The 27,907-nt window shown below is 43.0% G+C and overlaps 1 protein-coding gene and 1 long non-coding RNA gene across 8 annotated transcripts in view; one reads left to right on the top strand and one right to left on the bottom strand.

The window, feature by feature from the left end:
* NMNAT3 (nicotinamide nucleotide adenylyltransferase 3) overlaps positions 1-6,732 on the bottom strand; it is a 37,020-nt gene extending 30,288 nt beyond the window's left edge. The window contains exon 1 of one of the 5 annotated variants that reach the window (XM_083443020.1): positions 6,714-6,732. Coding sequence is in view for 1 of the 5 variants with exons in the window: in XM_083443018.1 (XP_083299144.1) it covers positions 6,270-6,349 (80 nt within the window). In the remaining 4 variants the exon portion in view is untranslated. Of the gene's footprint in view, positions 1-6,269; positions 6,574-6,713 lie in introns of those variants that run through there. The other 4 variants (XM_083443021.1, XM_083443019.1, XM_083443022.1 and 1 more) reach the window with 4 other exon arrangements.
* Positions 6,733-6,858: 126 nt separating this feature from the next.
* The window catches only part of LOC310678724, an 89,961-nt gene continuing 68,912 nt past the window's right edge, over positions 6,859-27,907 (top strand). For 2 of the 3 annotated variants that reach the window (XR_014511895.1, XR_014511896.1), the window contains exons 1-3: positions 6,859-6,967; positions 13,429-13,512; positions 18,595-18,686. This is a non-coding gene — a long non-coding RNA (uncharacterized lncRNA). Of the gene's footprint in view, positions 6,968-13,428; positions 13,513-18,594; positions 18,687-22,104; positions 22,358-27,907 lie in introns of those variants that run through there. The other variant, XR_014511897.1, reaches the window with a different exon arrangement.

The raw sequence follows: 27,907 nt of genomic DNA, 5'->3' as shown, positions 1-27,907 counted from the left end.
TTGCATACATCTCCCATTTGCAAGTTCTTGCACGCTGAAGTCTTTTATCTGGACCAAAGCCCACACTCCACCCTGAATCTGAAGGCCAAACAAGATGTGACGAGGCAGCCATGTATCTCAGTGTCTGCCCTGTTCATACATAAAGCAGAGCTGGGTAAGGACCTATTCTTCACATGAAAAGGACCGTATGAGGGAGGAAAGCCAAACTCATCACCCTGCTCTCTTAAACTATTGCACTTTTAAGCTGCTTCTTCCCAGTTGAGATCACTTCTGGTGGAACACGGCAGGTAAGGTGGAGGAGTGAGTTTTGCTCCCCCCCCCCCCCAGGCATTTTACGGCAAAGAAGATTCTTCAACTTTATATGCAAATGGGGCAGATGCGTGGATGGCTGCTCTGCCTTATCTAGTTTGACCCTGAGCACAGCTGCATTTTCAAGGACCTTTATTAACACAACAAAGTGAACTGTTAAGACTGGAGACTGTGAAATGTGCAACCATAGATGAAAACATGGTACACTGAATACAAAGTCCAGCTTATATAGCACAGGAACAGTTGAAATTAAAAGGGGGAGCTTTACAAGCTAGTACTATGCCTATGAAGTCTGTCAGATTTAAATATGACTGACTAGATTGTATAAAGTTTAAATATTCCTTACAATTCCCGATTATTTACCGTTTAAGCAACGCAAGCGTAAGTAGACTGGCACACACCCAACATACCACCTTCAAATAAGGTCTGTTTAAATCAGAATTCCCAATATATCCAAACCAGAGAACATTGGTTTTACTAACTGGGTACTCAGTCAGATCTTAAACCATAGTTTCCTCCTAGTTTACATCCTTGTTTATAAAGCAACATGGCCTGTACAGACAGAACAGGAAGCAGCCCTGGAGTGAAGCCAGCACTCAAGGTGACGAGACTAGGTAAAGATATGCGCACACAAGTCTGACACCCATTCTCAGTTTGCTAAACTAGGGATGGGGAGATCATACAGACAACTAAAAAAAACCTGAGCCAGCCTAACTACACATACAATCAAGTTCCATAGCCGTGGAGACACCATAGAGAAGGTCCTGTTCCATGAGCCCACTAACTTGTCTTTCAAGGTGAGAACCTAAAAAGCAGGGCTTCTGAAGTGAATCTTAAGGCACAGGTAAGTTGATATGGGTGCAGGGAATGCTAAAGTACTCTGGTTTAAAAATATTCAGTGTTTCAAAGGTCATCACAAGCGTTTTAAATTTGGGGCCAGAAACACAGTGGTACAGCATAGGTTGCTTCAACTGCCTGGCTCCAACAAACAACCTGAAGGCTTAATTTTGTACCAGATGAAGTTCCAAAACCATGGACAGCATTGCAGTACTCCAGCTTGAACATTACATGGGTAACTGAAGGAAGGTCCATTCTCTTCACACAGGTGAACCAGCTGAAGCTGGTTAAGAAGGACCCCTGGACCACCACCGTCAGCTTCAACCTCACCAACTCACATCAAGCCCAACAGCATTCCTGAACTGCAAACTTCCAAACACAAAATCACCATCAGCATAATTATTACCCTAAAAAATAATGGCATTGAACTAGTGATTGAGTCAAAGTTCAAATTAGGAGTCATTCGGGAATATGAATTGCCACAGTTCATAATGCCTCACTCCACTATAAGGCAAGCCTTCATCCTTCCACATTTGGTCACAGGCTTCTGCTTCTTAGTACTGGGGCTCACCCACCCCCAAAATAGCAAGGAAGCAGTCCTTAAAAGGCTTGGAAGAAAACGTCTGTTTATTTACAAACACACTCCAGCTTAATGACGTAGAACACTTCTTCATCAGAGGCAGCTGGAACACATTCAGAAACTACCATTCAAACACTGTACAATTTTACACTTTAAAAATATATATAATGCATTAAGTGTATGCCATTTAAAAAGTTGTTGTTGTTAAAGAATGCCCATGATATCTTGGTTTACATGTACACATTGAACACTATTCTTCAAGGACTCTTACAATTCAATCCTATACATATTTACTCAGAGGTCCCATTGAGATTAGTGGGGCTTCCACGCAAGTAATTGAGAAAGCATTGCAGCATAACAACACACTATTCTATGAACGTTCACAATTATAGGATGAATGAAACAACTAATGCGCCATAACAGTTAATAACTATTATATAGTTAACTCATTTTTTCTGTTATAAATAAATTGCAGTGTTCACTTCTACTTGTTATGTATTTCAGTTATTTGCCTTTCATGACTTCCCAAAGTGGCTTACATTAAAAAGAAACATTAAAGCATATAATTCAAATTACAATAAAAGTAGTCAATTTAAATAACCCTAACAGAATAACATTCAGTGAACATTACCAAAATCCCCAGCTGCAGCCTATACAAAAAAAAAAACACATTTCGGTTTAAGAGAAGAAACCTTTTTAATTCTTGCAAGATTAATGTAAGAAAGCAAAAAAGCAAAACACACCTAGCCTTAAAGGTCACTTTCTCATCTTGAATGAGGAGTTCCTTAGGATAGCAACCAATATAGTTGCCTACTTGTGGAAATCAAGAGTTGTCCATTGTCAACATAAAACTAGGGGTTTAGGCTATCATCAGCCAATATGTTACATATTTTCACATTCTACTATTATGACCTGGATGGTGCTCCAAGTTCATGGTGTTTTCAACACTTCAATGAGTCCAAATTTCACAGGTCAGCAAAGTGTCCCCTGGCCAAACACATGGACAAACATCCCAGAAGCTATTTCCAATTAGTTTGAGAAAAGGTGTGTTTGTGTGGGAATCAAATGTTGTGAGAAAATGTACATAAGTTCTTCCTGCATCACTTCTATTCCTACAAGGCATCAATAATAAATGATGTTACCTCAGAAGGTTCTGCTGAAAACAGTCAGTAATTGGAGACATTTATGATTAATTACGAGAATCTACAATATAGTGATGAGCTTGCATTTTAATTTTTGAGCTTCCTGAGTGGGCTGTAAAATTAGTAAAATGAAGGGCAAGAAACACACAGATACAGTGGGCTGAAAGGAAGCAATGCGATGCGGAGGAGAGGGGCAGAAAGCCTTTATTCTCTACATAATAATAATAATAATAATAATAATAATAATAATAATAATAATAATAATAAACCACTGGGATTCTTATATCAATAGACCATTTGACACTGCAGACTTCTTCACAGATCCTTTGCTAGAGACTATCTTTTACAAGCACATTGTAGTACCTGTTGCGAGGCCTCAGAATTTTCCATTTGCAAGAACCGTCTAGCTTAAAGGGATAACAATATGTAGATGGTGAGGGAAACCTCTTCATACCCAGCAATACTGATTTCATAATATATTATGACTTGGTTGGAGAGCCTTTTTTTATTTAATCAGTTTATTTAATAAAATTTGTCAATTTCCCATAGGATCAGAAAAATCAGGAAGAGAGTAACCATTATGCTCAAATACTCAGCATGTAGAGCTGAACTGCAGACCCCATTACGTTGTATAATTAATCAGGAGTTTCCTGATGTGCCCATTTTGTTCTCTGAAACAAGCTCCTTAACATTTCCAAAAGCAAAGAACATACCACCTGCTATTTTACTTCGTTTGAAGTAGATATGTATCAGATTACATTGAAAATAACAGAAAAAGTAAATGACCACATACAAAAGTTTCCCCAAAACAATTAGTTTTTGAATTTGACACTGAGATTTCCAAAACTTCTCAGGGGGAGGGGGAATACAGAGCGTCAATTTTAGAAGTGTTTGCACACATTTTACATTGGCAACTTTTTGATTAAAATTCTATACCATAGTTGCAAATTGCTTGTTTCCTACTAGCAATTATTTGTAATTTGTTCCTCATGAAGAGCATAAATTAGCTAGGTCTGAACTGTGAACTGCCAATATTAAATAAACACCTGCAGAGGAAGGAAATGACTGTATGTGACGTGTTAATAAATACAGTCTACTTTGTATATATGTAGTATATATTATTACCACACAATGTAATGAAAAAAAGACTACTGCAACAGGGGAGACAAAATTTCATTTTTCCTTAATATGTATTTCATAATAATAAGACACTACTCAGGGGTGAACAATACATTATATGCATATGTTTTGTGTGTGTGCTTTAAATGAAAAGGAACCAGGAGTTAATAGTACTTAACCTCTTCCTTACTCATTTTCTCCTCCAAATTATATCTCCCCACTACTGCCACAGTGGCTCTATTCTACCCTGCAGAATTCTAGGTGTGAGCTTAGCTTTATAAACACACACATGAAATCTGATGGAAGCAAATTCAGCTGTTTTTTTTTTTTTTTTTTTTTACATGGGGGGAGCTGCGAAGGAAAGGATTAAGCAGCATTCAATTTTTCTTTCTTTTTCTCTTTCTCTCTCTCTCTCACACTATTTTCCAGCACAAGAGATACTATACCTCCAGAAAGTATCCCATTTACAATGCTGCTCTCACCAAAGCAAAATGATGACTGGGAAGGCCTATCTTGAAAACTGCATATGTTCACAGAACCAGAATGACTTACTTCACTTAAATTAATTGGAATTAATTGGAATTATAATCCATTTCTATGGGCCATCATTCCCACTAAAATCTGTCCCATGTAACATACCACATTAACTATACTCACGAGCCTGTATAAAAAAGTGTTACAGACTAAAGGTCGTTTTCAAGCGTCTTGTGAAAAACACAATATATTTTAAAGATGTACGGAAAAATAACAAAAATACAACCAGCCAAGAGTTTCACCCATAGAGTACAGTATTAATCATGCCATACTGAATGAATTCAAACAGTTTACAAATGATATACAGCAGAATAATTTTAATACCTTTGGGGTTAAAAATGATAGTGATTTAACAGCATACACCACACTACCGTTGTAGCACAAGAATAATAATAGTCTCCCCAGATGTAATTTTCATTGCAAAGGCTATAAATACTCAAATTGTTGGTATTTAGACCCAGGATTGTTCTTACCACCAACATTCACCTCCATAGTTTTAAGGGCATTCATCTCCTGAACTAACATCACTTTCCCTCCTTAAAATGTACTAGTCCTACTGACTTCAGAATGTATAATTAAGCTATGAGCCTTTGAAGAAAATATGGGTGTATGTTAAATTTCCCATTCAAGCACTAACTTCACAAAATGCATAAAGAATTCAGGTCATTACTTGAGGCAAGGAATCTGCAATGCAACCTCTGGATTAAAAGTAACACACCAACAATTAATTATGATCTCCCAGAATCAGATGCTAAAATACTTCGTTTTAATAGCTTAGAAGAAAATAATAAAAATACTTCACATACTGTATCAACCTTGCAGCACAATCCTGTGCTCGTTTACCATTGGGATTACATCGGAGTAAGCGTGGCCAAGAGTACACTGTAAAAGGTCTATCAATGACAAGTGCGCACTGACTGGGCCCCTGATTGTATGTTCAGTGATGTGTGGGCTTGTTTGCAATCCAATAAGTGAGCAGAAGCTCTTAAACCAGATGGGTTCAGACACCATAAGCGTACATGTAAAGTTATACAGTATTTCGCTTCTCTGTGTATCACTTGACATTGAACTGCACTTCCCAATTTGAGCTCACCACTTGGGTGAAATCCTTTCCCAGCTCCTCAGTCTGTTCTCACTATACTGAACTGTCACCACAGAACTTGACTGCCGCCTCAGGTGATTTATGGAGACTTTAAAAAAGAGTGGTCCCAAGAGAGATTCTGGGGCTATTCTGCCTCCCTGTTGTGAGAAATGTGCATTCATCCCAGCTGCTTGCTGTTCTTTAACCAGTTACTGACCCACGAGGCACTCTCCTTTTATCCTATGCCTGCTGCTATTTTCATTCAGAAGCCTTTGATGTGGGTCTTTTTTGATGTGGTACCTCGGGTTACATATGCTTCAGGTTACATACGCTTCATGTTACAGACTCCGCTAACCCAGAAACATTATCTCGGGTTAAGAACTTTGCTTCAAGATGAGAACAGAAATCATGCTCCGATGGCGCAGCAGCAGCGGGAGGCCCCATTAGCTAAAGTGGTGCTTCAGGTTAAGAACAGTTCCAGGTTAAGTATGGACCTCCAGAATGAATTAAGTACTTAACCTGAGGTACCACACAAGCACTGAAGCGCATATGCTGGTTCCAACACTTAAATGCCTAATAAAACTGAACCTGGGGTTCATGCAGAATCGCCTATTTTTGCACTAGCCGAGCAACTTGCCCCCCTACCCACCCGATGACAAAGTTTCACCTGTACAGGAAACCTCTCTGTATTAACGGGCCAGCAGCAGCAGCAGCAAGCCAGTTACTGTTACTTCTTGCCTGTTCCATTTTCTGGCCAGCTGCCAACGGGGGACGGGAATCCTACAATAAAATTAGTGTCTGTATTCTGCACATGCTCGTGAGCACGTTCCACGCCCCCACCTTAAGATACGGAGGACAGAATGAGACCTTCCTGCTGTTACAATCGCTGCCGCCAGCCTAGCACGAGACGGCCGCAACCAGAAAGCGCTGCGCGCGCCGCCTCAGTAACAAGCCTGAGGGGGGAGAAACACACGAGACCGCGCGTGCGCACAGCCCTTTTCGGGAGCTCGCCCCTCCTCCGCGACGAACTGACCCCCTCCTCTCTCTCCTTCCGCTTGTTCGCACTCCCTAGTTGACGCCCCCCCCCCACCTTCCCGCCAACTCCCCTTACCGGCGGAAATCGGCCAGCTCGGCTTTCTTTCGGCTTCCTCTACTTGATTGACAGGCCCGGCCCCTCTCCAGGGGCGGGACTTTCACCCCGGGAGAGCCAACTCCGGCGAAGGGCGGGTGGGCGTTGCGGATTGGCTGAGGCGGGCGGGAGAGCGGGATTTGTAAGATGGCAGCCGGTCGCCTTTGCCTTATTCTTTCCTCTCTGGCTCTTTGTGGCTAATGGGAAGCCCGTCCTCGCACCGCCTCCAGTCTTGGGTAGCGGCTCCAAAACCTTTGCCTACCCTAGATAACCACAGCCAGCCAGATTTAAAGGCCAATACTGGGTTGAATCGGCTATTCTCCCGACGCAATACGAGGCCGCTTCATATTTTTCATGAGTTGTTGTTGTTGTTTAGTCGTTCAGTCGTGTCCGACTCTTCGTGACCCCATGGACCAGAGCACGCCAGGCACTCCTGTCTTCCACTGCCTCCCGCAGTTTAGTCAAACTCATGATGGTAGCTTTGAGAACACTGTCCAACCATCTTGTCCTCTGTCGTCCCCTTCTCCTTGTGCCCTCCATCTTTCCCAACATCAGGGTCTTTTCCAGGGAGTCTTCTCTTCTCATGAGGTGGCCAAAGTATTGGAGCCTCAGCTTCAGGATCTGCCCTTCCAGTGAGCACTCAGGGCTGATTTCCTTAAGAATGGATATGTTTGATCTTCTTGCAGTCCATGGGACTCTCAAGAGTCTCCTCCAGCACCATAATTCAAAAGCATCAATTCTTCGGCGATCAGCCTTCTTTATGGTCCAGCTCTCACTTCCATACATCACTACTGGGAAAACCATGGTTTTAGCTATACGGACCTTTGTAGGCAAGGTGATGTCTCTGCTTTTTAAGATACTGTCTAAGTTTGCCATCGCCTTTTTCCCAAGGAGCAGGCGTCTTTTAATTTCGTGGCTGCTGTCACCATCTGCCGTGATCATGGAGCCCAAGAAAGTAAAATCTCTCACTACCTCCATTTCTTCCCCTTCTATTTGCCAGGAGGTGATGGGACCAGTGGCCATGATCTTCGTTTTTTTGATGTTGAGCTTCAAACCATAATTTGCGCTCTTCTCTTTCACCCTCATTAAAAGGTTCTTTAATTCCTCCTCACTTTCTGCCATCAAGGTTGTGTCATCTGCATGAGTAAATGCACTCAAGTCAGAGACACGCTTCTGTATTATTCCCCATATTCCAAAACCGAGGCTGCAATCTAACCTCACTTATTTGAGAGTAAGCCGCCGTTGCATTAAATGTTACTTAAGAGTAGGCATGGTTAGGCATTCACTGTAAAACAATCTATTGTGTGAAGGTTTTTTTTTGGGGGGGGGGGAGGGCAGTCTGAGTGGGGATTGCTTTTTTACTTTTAAGGCAAGCTTCATAAAGTATACAATACATGGTCCAGCGTAGGTCCAGCCATGGTCCAGTTTGCTTTGCAGGACTTCTGCTTTGGTTTGAAAACGGGTTCCAGGGTTGTACCCTCAGGCCAAATAGGACCGCTTATGCCATATAGGTGAAGATTGGTGAGCATGAGGGAAAGGCACTCTGCCCTTGTTGAAAGGAAATGCCTTCTGTTAACTCCATGTACTTGAAACTTTAGGATGGGTCAGCAACCTTTTTCAGCCGTGGGCCAGTCCATCGTCCCTCAGACAATGTGGTGGGCTGGACTATATTTTGAAGGGAAAAAATGAACAAATTCCTATGCCCCACAAATAACACAGAGATGCATTTTAAATAAAAATACACATTCTGCTCATGTAAAAACACCAGGCAGGCTCCACAAATAACCCAGAGATGCATTTTAAATAAAAGGACACATTCTACTCATGTAAAAACACGCTGATTCCCAGACCGTCCACGGGCTGGATTGGGAAGACGATTGCCTACCCCTGGTTTAGGATAACAGTGGGACTAAGCCTTTGCCAGCTCAGGCTCTCAGCCCCACACCTATCCCCCCCCCAACATTTGTCATATATGCTTTTACTCTGCTCCACAGACAGGTGAAGGCATTCCTCTCTAACCAGGCCTTTGGCTGATTGACTTCTGATGCCCTTTTAAATGTCTGGTTTGTTTTTGTTATTTTTATTATGCATGTGGCTTTTTTATATTGTAATTTAATGTTGTAAATCAACCTGAGATCTATGGGTGTAGGGCAGAGGTAAGGTAAAGGACCCCTGGAAAGTTAAGTCCAGTCAAAGGCGACCATGGGGTTGTGGCACTCATCTTGCTTTCAGTCTGAGGGAGCCGGTGTTTGTCCACAGACAGCTTTCTGAGTACTGTGGCCAGCATGACTAAACCACTTCTGGCACAACGGAACACCATGACAGAAACCAGAGCACACAGAAACATTGTTTACCTTCCCGCCGCAGCGGTACTTATTTATCTACTTGCACTAGTGTGCTTTTGAACTGCTAGGTTGGCTGGAGCTGGGACCGAGCAACGGGAGCTCACCCCATCGTGGGGATTCGAACCGCCGACCTTCTGATCGGCAAGCCCAAGTGGCTCAATGGTTTAGACCACAGCGCCACCCGTGTCCCTTTTTGTAGGGCACAATACTGATTTAATACTAAATAAATAAATAAATAAATAAATAACAATGGGCAACACCTGCAGATTAGTACCCATACGGCAAGTCCCACAACAAACACTAAGTGTCGCCCCTCGAGCAAATGTGTCAATCTAGAAAACATGATACGGTAGTTTCCTTGGCATGAAATAGAAATGCTGCAACATAAAGTCAAAATTGCAGTCCATTCCTCAGTGTGGTGAGAGATGACGATAAGTGGCTAGTGAGGAAGATAGAAGGAGGTTGCTTGGCAGATGCTTTATCTCCCTTACTTTCCCCTTCTATCAGTTGCAATTCTTATAACACTGAAATGAAGTTCCGCTTTTGCTTTCTGCTTTTGATGGGTGTAGAAGGACAAGTGGGAGGCAATGCTTTTGTAATCCATGACTGTTCAAATCAATTGAAGTTAGTCTGGCTATTTAGTTCAGTGGGGTATGTGCCTTTGTTCATGATCATATGCTTTCTCTCTACTGAACAGTAAGAGACAGAACATCAATTTTATTTTCATTAATCTACAATTATAGAGCTCAAGGGGGTGTTCTAATGTCATCTTGGGGGAAAATAATAGCTTCCCAGTTGGCACCTAAACAAAACTTCCCTATTTGTATATGGTCCATTTCCATTTAGATGACCTTTCATTGTAGGGCTGCTTTTGATTTTTGCAGTTGAACTGGTTGTTTTTTCAGAATACCTTATTATAGTTCCTACCACATTTCTGTCACAAATTAATCACTGGCAGTAATTCAGAGCTTGGGAGAACATACAAACAGAAAAAACTCAAAAGGGAAATGGAGATTTCTTAAACAATAATCCCACAAATCAGTAACAACACTAACAAATTCTGATCAGGTTTATGTTGTCTCTTATGTAATGAGTTTTAAAGTTATTGTTTTAAAACTGACTAACTCCATCACTCAAAGCCCAATGAAAGCAGATACCGTATTTTTCGCCCTATAGGACGCACCGTCCCATAAGGCGCACCTAGTTTTTTGGGGGGGGAAATAAAGGAAAAAAATTATTTCCCCCCCAGGCGCGGGGTTGGGGAAGCCCGAGCTTCCCCCGACCCCAGCCCCCAAACAGGCAGCTCTCTGCAAGCCGTGGGAGCCCAGTGCTGGCTCCCGCTGCTAGCGGAGAGGTCCGCGAAGCCTGGGCGCGCTGAGCTCAGCGCGCGCAGGCTTCGGCATGCAGGCACCTCTCCGCCAGCAGCGGGAGCGCTCCCGCTGCTAGCGGAGAGGTCCGCGAAGCCTGGGCGCGCTGAGCTCAGCGCGCGCAGGCTTCGGCATGCAGGCACGTCTCCGCCAGCAGCGGGAGCGCTCCCGCTGCTAGCGGAGAGGTCCGCGAAGCCTGGGCGCGCTGAGCTCAGCGCGCGCAGGCTTCCGCATGCAGGCACCTCTCCGCCAGCAGCGGGAGCGTTCCCGCTGCTAGCGGAGAGGTCCGCGAAGCCTGGGCGCGCTGAGCTCAGCGCGCGCAGGCTTCGGCATGCAGGCACGTCTCCGCCAGCAGCGGGAGCGCTCCCGCTGCTAGCGGAGAGGTCCGCGAAGCCTGGGCGCGCTGAGCTCAGCGCGCGCAGGCTTCCGCATGCAGGCACCTCTCCGCCAGCAGCGGGAGCGTTCCCGCTGCTAGCGGAGAGGTCCGCGAAGCCTGGGCGCGCTGAGCTCAGCGCGCACAGGCTTCCGCATGCAGGCACGTCTCCGCCAGCAGCGGGAGCGCTCCCGCTGCTAGCGGAGAGGTCCGCGAAGCCTGGGCGCGCTGAGCTCAGCGCGCGCAGGCTTCCGCATGCAGGCACCTCTCCGCCAGCAGCGGGAGCGTTCCCGCTGCTAGCGGAGAGGTCCGCGAAGCCTGGGCGCGCTGAGCTCAGCGCGCGCAGGCTTCGGCATGCAGGCACCTCTCCGCCAGCAGCGGGAGCGTTCCCGCTGCTAGCGGAGAGGTCCGCGAAGCCTGGGCGCGCTGAGCTCAGCGCGCGCAGGCTTCGGCATGCAGGCACGTCTCCGCCAGCAGCGGGAGCGCTCCCGCTGCTAGCAGAGAGGTCCGCGAAGCCTGGGCGCGCTGAGCTCAGCGCGCGCAGGCTTCGGCATGCAGGCACGTCTCCGCCAGCAGCGGGAGCGCTCCCGCTGCTAGCGGAGAGGTCCGCGAAGCCTGGGCGCGCTGAGCTCAGCGCGCGCAGGCTTCAGCATGCAGGCACCTCTCCGCCAGCAGCGGGAGCGCTCCCGCTGCTAGCGGAGAGGTCCGCGAAGCCTGCATTCGCCCCATAGGACGCACCCAGATTTCCCCTTCATTTTTGGAGGGGAAAAAGTGCGTCCTATTGGGCGAAAAATACGGTATGAAATAGTACATTGTATATAGGAACGAGTGCTGCTTTTGGCTGGGAAACATTTGGTACACAGAACCTATGAGAAAATTGCAATCAGATGAGGTTAGATTAATTTTACTGAGCTTCCAAATAAGTTATACTTTGTGTCAGAATTGTGTCAGACATTGTTTATCAATATTTACAATGATTAGGTTACATTACTTGGGGAGAGGAGAAAGAACTGTGCCAGTTGGGTGATCTGTCTGTCTGTCTGTTTGTCTCTCTTTGTTTTCCTATAAACATTGGGGGCATTCACATCTGGGATCCTACTTGAGATGCCCACCCAGAGCAAGCCCTGACACATCTACAATTGCTCAGCATTCATAGTGCACATTAAAATATTCCTGTCATGCAAAACAAAAGAACATATCCCAAAGCAAAGTTTTCAGGCCCAAAAAGATAAATATGGGAAATAGGGTTAAAAGGAGAGGGTAGAGTAGCAGATACAGCATCTACAAGCACAAAGATGTAGTCTCTCCATAATTCTCAGGCACAAGCTCTAAGAAAACAAACACATAACCAAAAACAATTGGGAAACTATAGGTGATATTCAACTAAATCATGCTGTGTCCTAAATGACTTAAGACCACAAATTTCAATGGGTTTACTCTAATGTTAGCTATCACCCCAAAAGTACACCCACACAATATATTACAATGGAGAAATCTTACTTAGGCCTCTGCAAGATCTGGAATTTTAAGGAATACTTTTCCTTAAGAAACTGAAATACACTGCAGTTGGGTACAGAGATTTTTGAGGCGTTGTCACTAATATTTTTCTAGGCGTTGTTGGAAATTGCATGTAATTCCTCTGGATTTAAAAGAACAAAGAAAGCTGTTTTCTAATGTAGGCATACCTGAAAACTAGCCAGGTTGCAGGGTCTCTAAATGACACACTATGCTGTTCACCCTTTTAAAAAAAAGAAAAGCAAAAGCTTGCATAAGCTGTCTTCTTTTGAAGAAAAAAGCTACAGGGCTCTGTCTGGAATGTTTCTGATCTGAATTGGGGCCCCACACCAGTTTTCTGCAGGCACCTTTGTCCTGATTTCCTTCTTTGAAGAGGGAGTAAAGTGGTCTCTCTCTTGTGAAATGGAATAGAGAAATGGATAATAGAAGCCGATTAGATAGACATTAAAGAGATTTTCAGCATCATTAAGTCCACAAAGGAAAATATAGTAGTGTTAGAGAATAAAATTATCATTATTATTTACAAGTTTATCACAGATATGTATAAGCTGCTTACATGCAATAAGGCTGAGTATCAAAGTAAACATTTGTGTTCTGGAGGCACCTCACAATTGGCCTCAGAAATGTAGACTGTAAGATGAAATCCCCCTCATACCTGCAAAGAAAAGTGTTGGGATCTCTGTAACAACAGGATGTTTCTGCAGTGGGAACCTTGCTCTGCTGTACAATACATGGGCTTGCTGGTGCAAGGTATCAGACTTGCATGGGTGGGTAAGCATATCAACACTGCTGGAGACCCAAAGGAGAGTGCGTCTTGTGAGATGGCATAGGGATTGGGTGGGGAGCAGGAGATACCAGCCCAGTGTTCACGATTCTCTCCCTTGGCCCACATTTTGGACAGAGGCACCATAAAGTACAACACTCAGGCTACATTGCAGATACCGTGGCAGAAAGCCATTCACTGTTGTGGGTGCAAGATCTCCAGAGCACCATTAATCCTCTGTAGGGCCCCTGCTTGGTTCAGTTACTGCAAAGGATGCTCAGTCATGACCTACCTTCACTAGCCCATGTAGTCACTGTTGTGCTTCTTTCCGTAGGCTATGGCTCTAAGGACTAGGAGCTGCAAGATGTATACTACCCTCTGCCATCCTCTGGCTGGGGTGTTGCAGGCACCAGTGATGGTAAGTTCTTTAGCTTACTACTTTAGGCCTTTTACTCTCTTCCCAATTGTGCCTAGTTTCACAAACCTTGTGAGATGCTGCCCTCATGCTATGTGTCTTCACACTGCCTCAGATAACTGGTGAAGCAGGAAGTCACATAGCGTGATGACAAAAGATGTTATGAAAAAATTAGATGTTGTCAGTAAGAGGAGAAAAGAGATACAGAGTAGTGGCCATTTCACACTTCGCATAATGAGCTTTTTGCACCCCATCCCAATCTCCAAGTGGTGTAAGATTACAGGGGTTCCAGGCACTTGCTCAGGGTTCGGTTTCCTTAGAACTAAGGACAGCGGAGACTGTGGCATCTTTATGATGTATGATTTATTTACACATATATACAACCTGAGCCTACATTGGAGGGGCTCACAGCATTAACATCCCAAGAAGGTCTTGCTTGGATTCCAATAGAAATCAGGCATGGTTCTGTCTCCCAGGTGCCCAGCCTACTTTGCTTCTACTTTCTAGCTCACATGCTCTCAACTCTCAACTCTGGCCTTTGCCTTTCTAACTACTAGCGACTTGAGGGAGCAGGGCCTACCCATCTGATGTCTAGCACAAAGCTACTTCCTTTACCAGGAAGCTGGCCTGGCTATTCTAGGAATTGAATCCGTGCTGGATCCAGGAATGAGAAGGGGGCTCAGGCATACAGCCCAATCCCCTGTCCAACTCACAACAAGCTGTTATCTGAGGAAAGTATCTACTTCCACCACTGTTTCCAGGGAGCCCTTTACAATCTTTATGTCACCAGGGAAAGAGCTTCCTTTTATCCTTGGCCTTTAAAAACTGTATAGCAGTTCTGTAAATTTTAACATATTCTGTCAGGTTTCCCTGGACTATTATTTAGCTGCTTGATATGATGGGGGGTTTGCTCTGGCAGATGAGTTTACGCCTGTAGAGGGGATTTTGTTAATGCTTGCTGTTATATTTCCCAGAAACTCCAGCGAGTACAGAATGCTGCAGCGAGGCTCCTCACGGGGTCTCTGCCATGGCAGCATATTCACCCAGTGCTTTTCAAGCTGCACTGGCTCCCGGTGGAGTACAGGGTCAGATTTAAGGTGCTGCTTTTGACCTTTAAAGCCCTTCACGGCCTAGGACCCTCGTACCTACGGGACCGCCTCTCCTGGTATGCCCCACGGAGAGCCTCAAGGTCCATAAATAACAACACCCTAGTGGTCCCAGGCCCTAAGGAAGTTAGATTGGCTTCAACCAGAGCCAGGGCCTTTTCAGCTCTGGCTCCGGCCTGGTGGAACGCTCTGCCTCATGAGACCAGGGCCCTGCAGGATCTGATTTCTTTCCGCAGGGCCTGTAAGACAGAGTTGTTCCGTCTGGCCTTTGGCTTGGAGCCAATTTGATTCCCTCCCTCCCTCTCTCTCTCTCTTTTTTCTTTTTTCTTTTCCTTCTCCTCCTGCGATGAGGCTACATTTTAATATTTTAATGTTACATTATTTTCATGTTGTATTTTACTTTTGTTTTTAAGTTGTAATCATCCATCTTGTTTTTATTATTGCTTGCATTTTTTTTTAAATAATATTTTATTGAGTTTTACAACAAAAACTTAAAACAACAATAAACAAACAACCTCAGAACAGCAACAGAAAGAAAAAGAAAGGGAAAAAACAGAAAAATAGGTACTACAACACACAAACACAAAACAGCAAAATACATCGAAGAAAATAAACATATTAAAAACAATTTTTGTCTCCTTATATTCTTTACATTAACTTATTTCTCCGACTTCCCCAGACCTTCCTTCTCTGTATTCCAAATCAAATATTCTGTCTGCAAATTCTTTTCCTCTATCATATTTTGATTTTCTAATACTCTTAAAGTCTAGTAGATAGTTGCATTTCCTTAAGTCTGACAAAATATTAAATCTTTCTCTGATCACTTTTTCCCAAATACCCATTCACCCTCAATCCGATGTCATCAAACATTCGTTATCTTATAATGTTTCTGTAAGTAGTCCTTAAATTTCCTCCAGTCTTCCTTCACCGTCTCCTCACCCTGGTCTCTGATTCTGCCGGTCATTTCTGCCAATTCCATATAGTCAATAACTTTCATCTGCCATTCTTCCAGTGTGGGTAGCTGTTGAGTCTTCCAATACTGTGCGATGAGTATCCTTGCTGCTGCTTTATTATTGCTTGTAAGCCGCTCTGAGCCCGGCCTTGGCTGGGGAGGGCGGGGTATAAATAAAAATTATTATTATTATTATTATTATTATTATTATTATTATTATATTTTAATTATGGTGTTTTATTGGCTATGTTACTATATTTGTATACTGTGTCTTTGTTTTAAACTTGATAAGTCACCTGGATGCTTTTTTCAAAAATATAAGTATGAGGCTGATCAGTTGATTAAATATGCACATGAAACAGACAATCATTTTGAGGGGGGGGGGATTTTGTTTTTTGATGATTCACACACATGAAGCAGAAAGCACACCCTTAGTGAAGGCACTTCCATTCGTGAAAGGCAAAAATGGGAAATGCCTCCCAAGAAGGCATCTGCCTCCCATAGTTTTTGTAAGTTTTCCATTTAATCGGCAACGTTGGTTTTTTGTTTTTGTTTTTAAGCAAACAAGGATTTTGCAATAAATTACTCTGACCAGTTCATTGATTGAATGCTGCATTTAGCCTTACAACATTAGATCCTAGAATAAAAATAGGTTGCAAAAATTCACCAATAATCTTAAAGTAGTTTAAGGCCATAGCAAAATTAATAATGTAACTTGAACTGTTATTCTTTATAATTCTTTATTTTTATTTACAACATCTGTATCATATCTCTCCAAAACTCAAGGCAGCTTAAAAAATAAATTAAAACAACAAAACCACAGTCAAGAACAATGCAAACAATTCCCACCTCTACACACACTCAGAACATCAGGAACTGTATACTTCATACCAACAATAGAAGACCTTGGGTTGTGGACTGCAGTTTGCACAACCAACCTCTTCACCCCTGCAGTCACTTGCATCCTCCCCCCACAAAAAAAACCACTCTGGAGACTGAGCGGAGAGATTGCTTAAGATTGGGTAAAGAAATTTTATGTGCAAGGTTCCTCTGTCCTATTTTGGGCAGTCTCCCCGACACCACACCAAAGTTCAGTGTGACACAGCCCACAATCTGTCCAGGAGGAAACTCTTCAACCTTCTGGAGAGGCTTTTCAGGATGGAGGAGGGAAAAGAATGGCTTTCAAAGCCATTGAAATCCATCTCCTTATTACAAGTCAGTGTGCCAAAGCATTTTGGAATTGGTGTGTTTTACAACTTCCCCAGACAGTTATGGCCCTCATTGCAGAGTTGATTCCATAGCTGTGGACAGGAGACATTACAATAAAGGCCCTGCCCTTCAGTGCAAATACTGTTGCATCGTACCACATTGGTATATAGCATGGGACCCAACCTTCAGAACACAGACAGTGGTGAAACACATGGTGAAAAGTGATTTTTAAGGTAACAGATTAACTCACTGACCTATTGATGGATAACAAACATCACATATACACAAAAAACTGTTGATGCTGAAGAAGACTGTTAAAAAAATTCACAACTAAATCATTTGCATATGATTGTGGTGATTTCTTCCATATGCAATCACAGCATAATTAAAATTAGTTAACTGTCCTGCTGTGTACTGCTGTTGTGTTTATTGGACAAGTATTAGAGGATATCTAAAGAAAAGTGTATCTGCAAAGTGTTTGCAAAAATGCCCTTTACATATTACATGGTTTGTGGCTCAGAGTACACAAATACCTGTGCTTCAGCAGAGAATAAGAGTACAAATGGGAAGCAAAAGCTTGCCAATTACACAGTATCTCTGGAGGATGCCCGAGATCAGCAGGCTTGCCAGAAGCTTGGCATTTACTGTGATCCTTCTAATTCAAAGTTCCCTTGAACTTCAGTTAGAGTTATGAATACAGAAATGCTGCAGAATTTAGCTATGAATTTCTAAGATCTGCCAACAAATCAGCAGAGCTAGTCAACACAGCCTTTTGTTCTTCTGGCACTGGTCCTTACCAATGCATACCTCTGGTATGAAGAAATGCATTGGGAAGACAGGAAAAATATATGGTACAATTCCTTTGGCAGAAAGATATCGGGGGATATCATAATTGGTTTCTTTACAAATATGCAGGATGAATGGGAGACAAAGAGGCAATCACACAGGCAGCTGGCAATTGCCCCATCTGAACATAATTTCTATACACCTCCAAATCAAAATTGGCTATCTCCCATGGAGATTCAAACAGATGGTTTAGGATGTATTTGCACACACTTTTCCAGGTAAAACTTGTTTGAGCCCTCAGCTGGCAAGCACAAGTGACACACTTTCCAGCTGATTTGAAAGGCAGTGGACATTCAATGCTGTGTTGTCACACAGCAACCATTAGACCAGGGCTTGGCAGACAGCAGATTGATATATACAGTGGTACCTCGGGTTACATGCACTTCAGGTTACATACGGTTCAGGTTACAGACTCAGCTAACCCAGAAATAGTACCTCGGGTTAAGAACTTTGCTTCAGGATGAGAACAGAAATCATGCTCCGGCGGTGCAGCAGCAGTGGGAGGCCCCATTAACAAAAGTGCTGCTTCAGGTTAAGAACAGTTTCAAGTTAATTTGTTCCAGAGGTCTGTTCTTAAGTTCTTAACCCGAGGTACCACTGTATCTAGAAATTTGAGGTGGATCAGCAAGAGTTTTGTCTCCCAATTGTTTAACAATAGTAACAGCAAAATGACTCCATCTCTCTCTCTCCCCCCCCCCCAACACACACTCTCTCACACACATACACGATTCCTGAAATCTTACATTGGCTCTTACATTGGTTATTGAAAGCTTACTATGAAGGTCAAATAGGAATAGGTTACATTTACGTTCTCAAACCATTAATCCCCCTTTCTCTGAACACTTTGGCTGAGTAAACACCACTTAAGAATATTTCAGAGGAAAACATGAAGGGAGCATTAACAAGAAATGTGTCACTGAAAGAAAACACTTCATATTCTCCAGGCTTTTAAATCTTTGTTAAAATTAACAGGTCTTGTGCATTCCTGCCCCCCCCCCCCCGGAAGATATTCAGGTTTAGCATTTGTTAGATCCCAGGTGAAAGTCATTTTATGTTCCAGAGTGGTAAGTAGCTGTTGAAACAACTTGCTTGTCCTTGTCATTTTACACTTTACACATAATAAGGGTCCACAGAAGGGAATCTGTTTTGAAAATGCCTGAGGCTTGCATTTCCTTGTGGCCAACCTTCCAAGGGCCATATGCCAATGGTGGGTGGAGCAATAGATGTGACTCTTACCTTTGTTCAGTAGGCTGCAGCCCAGCCTCACAAAAGCCAGAGGTTTCTGCATGTACATAGGCCTGAGGTTTCCCACCCCTTTATAGATTGTAGTGGGTTAATCATTTTGAAGAAGAGATGAGGGCAGATTGAACTCTGCATGGAAAAAAATAGAGGAATCAAATTTGTAAAGCAAATTTAAGATGGCACTATCCCATCCAAACTGATGTAGATCATACTTGAGCTAAGCAGTGCTGCCATCTGTAGGTACAGGAGGAGACTGTCAACACCTGCAGATGTGATGCAGAGAGAAGAGTTTTTCCACAACTGCCTACAGAGTTTTGTGAGAGCACAATATGCCATGGTCCATATTTTACTATGGACTCTCTAGGTAGAGGAAAGTCTCTTAGTGCTGACTGAATGGTGTTTAGTATTTGCATCTGGAGTGGACTGTCTGGTAAAGCTGCCAGAATTTTACTAGCTAGCTCATCGCTCTTGTCCTTCCCCTTTGCTGTGGTGGTGGTGGAGGAGGACTGTTCCCAGAGACTAATGGAATCCAATGGATTCCTGAATTCCTGTGGATAGAGCAGGAGACCCCGTTGAAGCTATTATATAATGAGACATGAGACTCTTGACATGTTTGGTAAGCACCCTCTCCAGTACTACGAAGTCTATTCTGCATCTTGGTATACCAGAGACCTACAGCTGATAAAATACGCTAGACAACAGCTTGAGAGCACAAGAGGTAAAAGGCATATTGCAAAGTTGACTGAACATGAGTTAAAGCACATAATCATGCCTACTGCATGGTGGTGAAGGCCAACTTCTGTCATATTGAAAGCAGGGAGGAATTGACTTCCATGTTCACACTGTACAGATTTCTAGGTTTCTGGGCAAAGGCTTGTGCCAAGATTGATAAAAGTTCTGGCTTAGTGCTGCTGCCAGATATCAGCAGATGGGTTGCACTTGGATCCCATGTGTCTTCCAAGTAGCTCAAGAGAACATTTTATCATGGCAGCATTGAAAGTTACTCTGGAAAATGGTAACTGGCCCAGGTCCATCATCAGTGATGGGGCTGGATAGTACCCCTCTCCCTAAATGCCACAGGCAGGATTATGCTCACTGTGATCTGTCCATTACATTAGCCTAATTTCTTCCTTTGTCTTCAGCTGTAAAATACCATAAAACAGTTCTAAAATATAAATTCCAGTGGATGTATAAATCTGGTCTCTCTGTTTAAGAAATAAAACCTATCAGGTAAACCAAAGTTATTTGTGTGATTAAGCTGGGTTTTCCCCATTTGGCTATAAAATGTTTTACCCTCTAAGACAGTTTGATGGATGAGGTGATAAAGCATACCCAGAGTAACCTTGAAATATAGTTTTACATCATTTAATACACAGAATTCTACACAAAGTGGCAATTGGCTGAACAAATCATCAAATCTCCCATCCATCTTTATTGTTTTGTATTTAGGCCTAGATCCCTGCTCACATGCCAGATGGCAGCTGCAGCAGAGTTTCAAGTGTTAGCTGCAGTTGATGAGGTGATAACTGTCTCTTGAGGACAACGGCCAGATTGCATATTCCTTTCAGTTAGAGACTATTGCTTTTCACTAAGGCTACAATCCTAGTACACACTTCCTTTGGGAGTAAGCACCACTGGAACCTTACTTCTGAGTAGGTACGTATCGGATTGCACTGTACATACCTAGTCTGTATGTAGTTAATTCAAAAACTGACAGTAGCAGCTAACTTGTGTTCAGCCTAATCATTTCTGTAGAGCTCACCAGTGAAATGAGCCCACAAAAGGAGGCATCCTGTAAACAAAGAGCTGCATAAAAGCCAGGTGAAAGTTACCTTCCTTTTCATTACTGCCAAAGATGCAGTCCAAGTGCATCCTGCATACCTTTTGCAGTGGTGCTATGGCATGGTTTGAAAGCACCTGATATAGCAGTATTGAACCTAAGCAGTTTGATCAGTGCCTGCATGGGAGATACCTTAGGAACTCTCCAAATGGTTTTTTTAAGTGTGTGTGTGTGTGTGTCAGAGAGAGAGAGATAGAGAGATTATAAATGAAATAAAAAAACAACCATCACACAGGATGCTGTGGAACAACTGTCAGATTGCACACAAGTGCACATGATCCAAGAGCTGTGCCTCAGGATCCTCTTTAACACAGCAATGGATTGTGGGATGTAGCTCTCATCTCTGCTATGCAATCTCTTCTGTGGGTGAAATGTCCTGGTTGGACTTCCTTTGCTCCAATACATATTATCCCTGCAGATCAGACAGCATCTGTGATAATCTTAAATTGGTTTTCTTTCCACCTTTGTTCAGAAATACTGTCAGTGCTGGGAATACATGTGAAATGACCTGCCAACCTAGCAGTTCGAAAGCACATCAAAGTGCAAGTAGATAAATAGGTACCGCTCCGACAGGAAGGTAAATGGCGTTTCCGTGTGCTGCTCTGGTTCGCCAGAAGTGGCTTAGTCATGCTGACCACATGACCCGGAAGCTGTACGCCGGCTCCCTCGGCTAATAAAGCAAGATGAGCGCCAGAACCCCAGAGTCAGCCACGACTGGACCTAATGCTCAGGGGTCCCTTTACCTTTTAACCTCTTGGCACTGACTGGATGGCATCTGCTAGAAGTTAAAAAATATATCTGTTTACTTTTGTTTAAAAAAAAGCTATGCTGCCCATTCCCTTTAATATGTGGATGCCTTCTCCAGTCTTCAGTGAATGGTTAGAAGTGGGGAGCAGGATAAAGGCCCTTCTTTTCCTTCAACTCTGCAAGCAACCTCTGGATTCTTCCTGCTCCAGCAGCCAGGCAGCTGCAGATTTGCTTTGGGTTTTGTTTGCTTTTCAGATTTTCCCATGATTCGTGTAATCCAAATTAATACAACAAAATACGTGGGATGGGTTCTGATTGAGGGCAGCATCATGTGGACACTGCTCAGAAATCTTAGATTCAAACTCATGGTAAAGCCCAGTTTGGACAAGCCCACAATGTCACAATCCATGAGATATACTGTACCTACAGTGAATGAGTGTTTTGTTTCGTGTAAACAGGCAGATACAGGTGAGCATAGTTTATAGCAGCAGCAGCAGCAGCAGCAACAACAACAAAATAATAACTTCCAATTTATATTTGTTGTTTGTAGAATAACGTTTCAGTACTTTTACCTCTCACAAGATATACATAGCTATTTCCCAAAGATGTCTTATTTAAAGTAAATTCTCTTGTTTTTCTCCTGTTTCTCCTAGATTTCTAGGTGCAAAAGAGAATTATTTGCAAACAGATGAAAAACACCTGGCTCTGTTAAAAATAAATACCATTTACAAAACACAAGCTACATAATTAAGGTCTTAACATGCATTCTCTATGTCATGCGGGCATAACAGGATCAGAGTCAAACTGATAATACCTGCCCTGGTGTGAAAGTACAGCAGATCCGAAGCTGTGATGCGAGGGGGAAAAAATGAAGTTCCTTGTTAAATAAATATTAGGTGCTGTTAATCAATAGGCATGAACAGTGTTTGTTAAAGAGTGAGAACAGCATGTGGAAAGAAACCTGATAATGAGAATGTGCAAGGGCACAAGAGCAATGAAAGCTTTTTTAATGCCTAATTGCTGCCAAAGCGACATTTTTGGATGTTCATATAGCTGGGAAAACAAAGGTTATTTTCAGGGCCGTCTTTAGCATATGTGCCGCTGGGATGCAAAGACCCACCCGGGAGGAGGTCAAAAGTTGTTGAGCTTTTAAGGATGGGAGCAGCAAAAACCACTAACATGGGGGGCGGGGAGTGGCAGCAAAGACTCTGTCTTCTGTTTTTGCGATCATGCAAGATGCTTTAAAGTGTTGGTCCTAGTAGGGACAGTGGGTTCTTTGGGTTCTGTGTCAGAACCCCCCCCCCATACGGAATAGCACTAGGAGGAATTGGGACCACACACACTTGTTCTAGTCATCCAAAGGCCCTGTGAATAAACAGTGCACTAAAGCCCTTAAACATGTGTAGGTTGGGGCAGAGCCAGCAGGTAGGACCTCAGTTCTTCCATTCATGGGTTCACTGGTACAAAGATGAATGAAGGTAGAGGACTAAAGAACAAAGCAGTATTAGGCAATCTAGTTCAACTCCATGCTTGATGCCAGATATCTAGAGCTAGATGATCTACCAACAGTTAATGGTTCAGTCTCTGCTTGAGGATGTCCAGTGTAGAACTTCCCACCATTGTTCTAGGTAACTAGAAAACAGAGAATAATATGCATGTAGAAAGAGATGCACTATGTAGGGTGCAAAGGGATGAGAAAAATCCTGAAGCAGGGCTGCTTTGGACAGAGTTGGGGCTTTCTGGGTTGAAGCAGGAACTGTTCAAAGCAGGGGCCTCCAAAACTATTTAGTCCTTTGGAGAGCAGGATGTTTAAAAACACTGTGGATAGTGTGTCTGCAAAAATGGAAATCTTTGTTCTAAGCTTGCCATATAAGAGAAACAACAGGCTGTGGAGAGGGAGGTGGAGAGCTTTTTGAATGACTGATAGGTCTAACTTCTAACCAATGGGAATCACTTTACCAGGAGGGCTCTCCTATCCCAGTGCTTTGGGGAAGGGATTTCAATGCATTATTACATTGTGGTCTGTTCTGTGCACTTAGCTAGTAATGCTTGCTTAGAAAATGCTGGAAATTCAAGTCCTTCTGCCTCTGTCTCATGCCCACACACCCATTCCTATCAAATCAGCTTTGCACTTAGTTTCTGCTACTTCTATTGAGCAGAACATAAGCCTGAAGCTTCTTCACACACCCCAATTCATCATAACTGTAGCCTTTGCCTCCATACTTCTGATATTTTGCATGTTACTTTCCCAGGGACACCTCTACCACTTTGTTGCCTTGAGTTCAACCACAGGGAGCGAAGCAAATCCATTTTAGTTCTCCCCCAAATCAACTGCCTACCATAAGACCCTCTGAGCTGAGCTGTAGCTTCTCCTGTCCTTTTTTCAAAAGAGGGAGAAGTCAGAAAAAAGAATTTCCCATCCCTTTTCTGAACAGAGAGAGTAAAAAGAAGAAGCAAGAAATGGATTATCTTCCTCTGTCATTGCAGAATTCACAGTGGTGATAAATACAAAGATTTTAGGATTCTACTATAACACTGAAAAGCAGGATTAGTAATAGAAGAAATTGTCAGTTGCATATTCTTAATCTGTGGAGTTCACAACCACAAAAGATAATTAAGCAAGCAAAAATACTGTGCATGAACTGTTGAAAAAGGGCTGAATGCGTTTATGTTCTTTTATTGCAACATTTATGGGCTTGCAAGTGATGATAAAGGTAATCAAATCTCATGCTTCAGAGCATATATTCAAGAGTCATTTTCTTCCCCCAAATGCAAAATTTGGCATTCAACAATGAGCTGGAGTCTATGTTGAGTAATTGCTTCCCTCAGAATAATCAGTTACTGGCCACAGGTGAATGCAATATGATGCAGTGCCCGATCTCTTTTAATAACCTTGAAATCAGGATTCTAGTTCTTACAAAAGGTGGATTAACAATGAAATATTTTGCTCAAACACCACAATCTTTGAGATGCACACTGCAGATACAACTCCTCCACTATCTTAACTAAAGCATCTTAGCTTCATTTGGAGGAAACAATAAAAGTGAAGGAGTTTTGTCCGACACTTCACATCTGCTGCTGCTTAAGGTGGTAGTTTGTCTTATATGTGACATCCGCTCTAGTGAGACATGAATTTACATAAGTAGGTTCAGTATACAAAGGTTACCCATATATAAGGTACCAAGTAAATAATTTTGATAAAGGTCTAGGTGGCATAGAATATTGGTTTAAAGTTTGGGAAGATTAATGTGCATGAGCTGCTCACTAGAGCTATGCTTTATCTTATGCTATCACCTACCTGTATGACAGGATGCAATTTACTTTCTTCGGTAGCAATCAATAGGAATCATTCACTCCAATGAGAAAGGGTAAAGGGGCTGAAGTTGGAGATACCTGGGAGCACTAGCTGTCCCAGCTCACAAAACTGAATGTTTCTCAGGGTAGAAAGTGGTGAGTCTGGCCCTGGTGATCCCACCATTGGTAGAGGGAATAGGACTGCTGTTCTCAGCCTTCATAGCTTTCTTGACTGAAGCTCTGTAAATGGTCCCACAAAAGTTGAGAACAACTTAGCCATGCGAGTAGGAGTTGTAGCACAGGAAGCTGGGTGGTTTGGCATCCTGTAAACCAACAGAAGTGGTTATAACTAGAGTAGTGATGGTGGTGAAAGGCAAGTGTGCTTTATTGCTGCAGACCCATTGCAGGCATCTTCTCATATTTTATTGTGCAGGAGATCAGAGGACACAATGTACCTGTGCCAGAGTAAAGCCTGATTATAATTCAGGGGATACCTCACCGATGGAAGAGGATTGGAGACCCCCAGCGCCACTAGGAACCAGTGTTAGAAACTGAGATATGAAAGCTAGGAGCTAAATGGCTAGGAGCTAAGTTATGGGCGCAACAACGGAATGTCTAGGTGCACTTTTTTAATAACAAGAATACAAAGCTGAAAATGAATGAACTGCAGCTAAAATCTTATGTTCATTTTTCATGTGGTCTAGTCCTCATCTGAAGACTGCAAAAAACAAAGCCATGCTTCCCCTGCTCATCTCCCTAATATTCTTAAGAGGATATCTTCTCCAGTCTTCAGAGAGTGGCTGGAAGTGGGGAGGCAGAAAAAGGTCCGCCTTTCCTTCCACTGTGCAGTTTTAATCTGAAATCTTAGGCGCAGTACTGTGCCCAGAGCTCAGAAACAGCTTGCGCTAATGAAATTCCCTGTTGCAAAATGTGCCTAGAACAATGGGAGTTTCAAATGCTGTTAGGAACCCAGAGAGCCCCCTGTCACGGTCATGCAACCCAAATTGCCCAGCTCCTCCAGCACAGCACATCTAGAGCCCTGCCTCAGCCTCAGACCATTTCCCCTTTACCCCCAGATATAGAAACAATGTTGGGCCTGACAAGAAGTCCAGAGCCACCAGAGGGGGGCTTGCTTGGCAGCCAGGGGGCTGCACTATCAGTGGTCTAGGGAAAAGCTAGAGAAGAACCATTTCCCTGAATGTGCTAAAGTACTTACAGTCCCACTTCAGAACTTCCCACTCAGTGAGGGAAGGTTGGAAGTATGGGTGACACCATTCCTGCTCCACAGGATGCACGAATAGGGTTCAAGTGCCTTTTAGAACTGACATTGATTGGGCAGGGGGTGCTGCCCACTCCTCCTTCTGGATAGTAAAGAAATTGGCCAGCCCTGATACAATGGCGGTTCCATTTGGGGTGACCCTGAACTCAGTTTTGCTCAATCGTATGGTGCTTTGGGGGCCTCCACCATTACCTAATGATACATAAAGAGTATTTCAAAGAATTCCTGTTGATACATAGACTGCTGTGGTTTGGGAGATGGGAGAACAGAGGCAATTAACATACTGCATCACTTTAAGCAAAACGGTATATACTTGTAAATGGCCACCTTATGTGCTGATGTGGCAGCATCTCAAAATTGTGATCTATAAGCTTGGGACATCTGATCTATAGATGTCAATAGGGAAACTGCAGGGAGATTTGTAAACATGCCTAGCATTCTATTGGAGAATTTGCTTCTGCTTCCGGCTGACAATAGTACATAGCTTTGCAACAGCACATCTGTAGGCATTCAGTTGCTGCTCGGGGGCTCATAATGCGCTGACTTACTATCTGAAGGGCCAAAGCCTAGACTGATTAAAAATGTGCATCAATATATCATTGTTTTACATGTACTAGTTTTAAGATCTTGTTTTCCAAGCCACACAATGGGGCTCACTACATTTTTTACAAAGTTGGATTAAATACAGCACACAGCCTTGAGGCGCTTTAGAAGATCATGTCTGTAATTCATTGCGTGAACATGCTGATGCACAGACAAAGGTGAATTAGCTCCAGATAAAAATGCTTCAATGCTCTATTGAATAGTCAATTATTAAACACATAATAGGACCTGTGGTTAGCAGGGCATAGTGAAGATGTGCACAGTCTGCAAAATTTATTTCTGAAAAGGAATAGTATTGGGCAATATTTAAAAGGCAGACAATGAAAATCATATTTGCACAGACATTTTTGAAATTGTTCATTGAAGCTACTTTTTACTATTACCTTGGATATCACTTTGTGTTTCTTGCACGGTTGCTATAAAATGTATTTTATTGCAGCCTAAGAAGAAATAATGGAATGCACTTTTATCTGAGACACAAATATTCTTACATTAATAAATTTTACTTGAAAAACAACTTACATTGCTTCTTAGAACTTGTTGGGTAAAACTGAATAAGTAGTAATTATATGTCAAGCGGTGGGGAAAGGTTACAGAATTCTACTGAGTGATGAATTATTATGTACTAACTAATGGGTGAAGGTTTGTGGATAATTTCTTTTGTAATGTAAAATAGTCTCATCTTTTACTTTGTACGAAAAAGTTCCTTGTTTCATAAAAAAGAAAACAAGAAGGCAGCATTAGACATCATCACTTCTGTTTGGGGAGCTATGGGCAGGATGCAAGTAAACAGTTCAGCTTGTGAAAGAAGCTTTGGCTGCACAATGGAACTTCCCTGTCCTCTCCTCTCCTGATGTGCTCCATACATGTCCAGTAAGTCTGCTCCAGAGGGTTGGAGGAAGTCCCAGAGTAGATTTCAGGGTTGCAAGGGGGTCACATGAAGAGAGGAGAGGATGAGGAATTTCCATTGTGCCCCTAAAACTCATTGCCACTAGCAGAACTGTTTACTTGCATACCACAACATTCCATAGCTCCCAGTTCATGCACACATTAATTCATTTTTCAAAAGACTGCATAGTTTTTGAGGCAAAGGGAGGAACTGGAAGTTTTCAGGGGCTGAAGGTTCCTAAGACATTATTCCTTTTTGAATAGAATAGAATAGAAATTTATTTGTCATTGTCCGTATATACACAGTATACACAACAACGAAAATCAAACACCCACCCAAAGACCGGCTTCACATACACATTTGCACGTACCTCCAACACTCTCATCCCGTT

The sequence above is a fragment of the Podarcis tiliguerta genome (assembly GCF_965153285.1).
Source record: "Podarcis tiliguerta genome assembly, chromosome: 5".
Classification (NCBI taxonomy): Eukaryota; Metazoa; Chordata; class Lepidosauria; order Squamata; family Lacertidae; genus Podarcis; species Podarcis tiliguerta.
This window is presented reverse-complemented; position numbering and strand designations above follow the sequence as displayed.